The following is a 5,264-nucleotide window of genomic DNA, read 5'->3' as shown; positions in this document are numbered from 1 at the left end:
TATATTAATTTTTGGTTGAAATATAACCATATCAAGCTATTTATTTACTCTGGTATTTTTGAAACCGGGCCAGTAATTTTTAGTAATTCGAACACAAATCAATTATTGTAAATCAAATCAGTATGGAAGAAAACTTTAAGATAACAAGTCTTGACATTATAGATATGTATCCGTCAATAACGTGGGATAAATTAAAAAAGTAAATGAAATAATAAGTTTAATAGAATTTGCATACAGAAGTAATTATTTTAAGGCTGATGATGATTTTTATATACAGACAAGTGGGATAAGCATGGGATAATAGGACCAAAATTAGCAGAATTAATAATGATAGTTATAGATAACAAAATTAGCAATATAAGAGATATAAAGTTTTATAAAAGATATGTGGATGATATTCTAATAATATACAATGAAACAGAAATCAGGATAGAAGAAATCAACAAGCAAGTTAATAATATACAAGAAGAGATAAAGTTTAAAGCAGAAATAGAAGATACAACCACAAAAGAAATGAACTATTTGGACATTACGATAAGAAGATTAAAAGAAAGCTTAGAATTTAGAACATTTAGAAAGCGAGGTTCGAGTCAGATAACAGTAAGATATCAGTCTAACGTGCCACTTCATGTCAAATATAATATATTTAAAATGGAGTATTATAAGATAAAAAACAGAACAAGTCAAGAAATACACATATTTTCAGATTTAGCCGAATTAAAAAAGAAATTTCTCCTGGCATGTTACCCATAAAGACTGTTAAAAAAATGGGAACTTAAGATAAATAATCTTAAAATGCCACGAGACAATAAAAAAACAAATGATATAAAGTATATTGGTTTCCCATACATCAAAGGACTACACGAACAAATTGATAATGAAATAAGTAATATAAACTTTAAGTTAGCACCGTCATACCAAAAAATGTATACAAGACTTAAACAACTCAACACTGAGAAAAAACAACAACTACCAGTCGAAGCTAAGAATGTGGTGTATAAAATTCACTGTATTTCTAATGATAATAAATATTATATAGGAGAAACTAAAAGAAAGTTAAAAACCAGATTAAAAGAACATATAGCAGATCTAAAATACAATAGAATAAATTCAGCCTTTCATGATCATTGCACTCTGAATGATTGTAACATTGATGAAGATAACGTACAAATACTCCACAAAGAAAAAGAAACATATCGTCGTAAGTTCAAAGAAAGCATAGAAATTATCAAAAGTAATAAATGTATAAATAAAAACGTAAGTATTAAAACAAACGAAAACTGGCTCGATATCTTATAAAATTAAAAAACCTTTTAAATATTTAAAAAAAAAATGTCGCCACAAGGCAGCCTACTCGTCATGTGACTGTGTAGTAAACGGTGGGCAAGCTCAACTTCAACCGAATAAAATTTAATGATGAGATTTGCCAAGTGTCTGAATGAATACAATAATTGATTTGTGTTCTAATTACTTATTTATTTACATTAGTCATATGAAAAATTGTTTGTTTTTAAGCAGTTACAGTTCTAGGTTATGCGAGTCTGAAGGAAACATGAAATTGTGAGTGTCTTTTACATAATTGTATGTAATGTAAAGCCTGCAATTTATGATGATTGGTATCATACAGCATCTAGGATCATAGCTAGTATTAAATTCTGAGTATTGAACATTTTGTACTGTTCCTTTGTGCTCTTTTGCATACAACAATGTTCTTGGAAATGTGAAACTGAATAATGATTGCCAGTTGTTTTTAAAGATTGGAGAAGATAAACTCAATGTAGGGTGTACCTGGACTTCTGGTTTTAAGTGAAGAAGAAGATGCACAATCTCTCTTCAAAACTCCTGATGTGTAGGCTCTGACGGTGTGTTTTTGTGAAGCTTAATGTGCAGGAACCAGCTTGCTACAAGCAATAATGGTGGTGGGTTCTATTCTAAAGTGGGTTTCCATTGCAGAATAGATTTTACCATAATTTTTAAGTGTGGCTATGGCCTGTAACTTTCTACTAGGTGGTTCAAGACATCAACTCTACCCATTCTCTGGTTGAATGCCTTGATGAGAGTTGATTTGGTTAGATGTCAATCATTTTTTTTTTTTTTTAGCTGTGCAAAATTGCTATATTTTTGTCAGTTTGATTCACTTCAAAAGGAAAACTTAAAGTCAAGAAACTTTCTTCTACTTGATCAATTTTTTTTGTCAGCTAACATTTGTAAGAATCTCAGTATTGGTGCTCTAATTATTTGAATGATGTAGCTTCCCGATGAAAAGTTTCACTTCTTGTTTAGTATCCTGATAGCCAAGGATTGTTGGTTTTATCAAAACAATTCATTGAAGAATGAGGAAAAAAGAAATTAATTTGTTTACACTACATTACAGGCAAAACTTTCTGGAAATTGTTCTCGTGAACATTTTCTTTTTGTTTCTTCTAGGGACAAAATGCATAATTCAACATCTGATTCATCAAGTAGTATCTGAACAGCCTCTTCAGATCACACAGACGACATCAATGATTGCGTACTCTTTCATAGCTTTTATGAAAACAATATTTACATGATGTACCAAAGTTTCCAAATGCAAATGTATCAAAATGTTTTCCCCTATTAAATAAACAGATAAGATTGATACAATTTAAAGAACAATAGTATAAATAGAAGAAATTTATAATTGCAAAATTCATTTTGGACTGTTTCATTGATGATAAAAAATTTGGTAAAATTTTCTTTCCAAAATTGTCAATATTCAACAGTCTAAAGACCAACTAAATGACAACATCATGAGAAAAATTAAGCAATGTTAATAAATGCAAACCTTTTTATATTATAACATCACAAAAAAAAACATAAAATTAATTTAAAAAAAAAAGTAAAATATATTATATAATATGTTCCTAATAGAGAACATTGGCAAATGAATGGTTAATTGATGATTGTCCTTCTTAATTCCTCATATTTTCTTCATAGATTATGCAATACAGGACTTTCTTACTAAATGTAGAACTTTGTATTTTTGGATTTTAAAGATAGGAATTTAACTAGAAATTTCATTTTTTGCTTGTACTTTGATCTTGTCGAGAGTTGCAACTGATTATAAATGGTAATAACTAAACTCTGCTGTATATAGTTTATGGCAAACTTGCAAGATAAATGAGCAAAAAATAAATTTAATTATATTTAGTAATTTGTAGCTTTCATAAAATAATGCAATGAATTTTCTGAATTCTAAGTTATTTTATTAATGTTGAATTCTGTTTATAGCACTCTTAAAAGAAAACAACAAACTGAATTCCGACAAACATAAGTTACAGCAAAATCATGACAAAGAAAGGCAACAGATGTTATCGCGCATTCATCATCTGGAGTTAGTTTTGGAAGAGACAATATCTCAGAAAGAAGATCTGTTGGAGGAAAAGTGCCATGAGATAGAAGACTTAAAATCTCAAATGGAATCTGTGGAGAAACAGTTACTGTCTTATAAAAGATTCATTGAGGTAAATTCATTGGTTTATGTTATACTAAATATAAGATAGTCTAACACTGGCTATGCACATACCAGTATACGTGAATATGTGGATGACAGAACTGTCAGCTGTTTTTCATCTAAATATTCGAGTATACTGAACAGGTGAACCTGTTTAGGTATATGGGTGTATGTGTAGCTGGCTTGAGTCTCATGCTTAATTACAGATGAATAATAAGGTTAGAATTTGAAGCCATTTATAATACAATGTGTTCAATATGTTTTTTATCAACATTGATGATCTTTACATCATGGAAAGCACTGGGGAAGGGAATTGACTGTTTTATCTTTTCTTTAAATGCAAATCCTTGCAGCTTATTTTCATGGAAATATCCAGAAGGTAGTTCTTCTAAAGCCTGTGGTTTGATAAACTCAAGCCACAGACTTTAGAGGAAATCAATTATTTATTAAATGCTAAATTATTGCTGTTCCTAGAGAAAATCTTCAAAGCAATGTCAAACTTTGGAATAAGATCAAGGAGATTAAAATTGACAGGAAATGTATTGAATACATAATAATTATAATAATAAATGGATTCAGATACTGATTTGAATGAAACTTGCATAACATTTATATAGTTTGTTGTTTATTTATAATAAAATGTTAAACTAGGGTCACTTCTTATTATTTAATTATTTCTATAGCTTGTAGAATTTTTCATGAATTAATTAACAATTTTTAGATAAAAAATGCAAATTTTGTAATTATTACCTGTGTTTTGACTATAATTTCTTATACAAAATCATTTATACTCAGGAACAGGCCCAGGAACGTGAACAGGAAAGAGATGAGTATTTGCGAGAAGTTAAAAAGTTGCAAGAGATCGTGAAAGAGAAAGACCGGATACAAAATAACGACGAAAGACTGTCTAGAGAAGTAATTAAATATTTAACTTATTATTATGCTTTCTTCTATTAGAAATAAAAAGTATTGCTGTTTAGCCAATAAGCTGCACCATTATGGGCTGGTTGAACTCAAGACTGGCACAAATAAACAGTCTTCTTAGCATCCAAAGGATGCAACAGTTAAAAGAAAAAATATAGTGTAGTTTCTTCATTTATCTCTAATTCAAATTGTATAATAAATTAATTTAGTGTATAATTTGAACTAGAGACAGGTGACATGTTCACATTTATATTTTAATAAAAGAAATTAAAAATTAATTTTAATTATAATAACTATACCTACCTTATTTTAAATAACATAATTTAATATACACATGTTTCAGTGTTTTTGAAATAATTTTAAAATGTATTTTGTGTCACCCCGTATTCTTATCAAACTCTATTAACAAGTATAAATTAAACTCTTCTCGGAAATAGAAATTGTCTAATAGAGGAGAATTCCGAAGCTTTAATATCACAAATGTAAGAAATTATTTTCGTAAATGAAGAAACAGAGAACTTTAATTAATTAATTAATTTATTTATTTATGCATACTGGAGATTTCCATGATTTGGAGAGACAAAACAATCTTCCAAATACAAATCACATAATTACATTGAACATAAAATCACAAAAACAGTTAATACATAACAATATTAAATTACATTAGAAGTAGCTTAAACCTAGTTTAAATTCGGGAGCATCTATAATGAAAAACATAATAATACTAATAAAATAGTTATAATAATAAATTATAATAGTTTAATTATTAATAAGAATACTTCTTACCTATAAAAAAGAAAATATTAGTATCAATGACAACACTGACAGATGCTCCCAAACTACACCGGTAGTAAGACTAAAT

The 5,264-nt window shown here is 28.3% G+C and overlaps 1 protein-coding gene across 1 annotated transcript; it reads left to right on the top strand.

The window, feature by feature from the left end:
• Positions 1–2,992: 2,992 nt before the first annotated feature.
• LOC111617151 (A-kinase anchor protein 9-like) lies at positions 2,993–4,432 on the top strand. Its single transcript, XM_023358477.1, has 2 exons — positions 2,993–3,485; positions 4,271–4,432. Exons 1-2 carry the CDS (start codon positions 3,330–3,332, stop codon positions 4,430–4,432), a joined length of 318 nt encoding a protein of 105 aa, XP_023214245.1. The 5' UTR covers positions 2,993–3,329.
• The last annotated feature ends 832 nt before the right edge of the window (positions 4,433–5,264 follow it).

The sequence above is a fragment of the Centruroides sculpturatus genome, unplaced genomic scaffold (assembly GCF_000671375.1).
Source record: "Centruroides sculpturatus isolate CEXI.00-Female unplaced genomic scaffold, Cexi_2.0 scaffold4979, whole genome shotgun sequence".
Lineage (NCBI taxonomy): Eukaryota > Metazoa > Arthropoda > Arachnida > Scorpiones > Buthidae > Centruroides > Centruroides sculpturatus.
The sequence above is the reverse complement of the archived record's forward strand: the minus strand, read 5'-3'. Positions and strand labels throughout refer to the sequence as shown.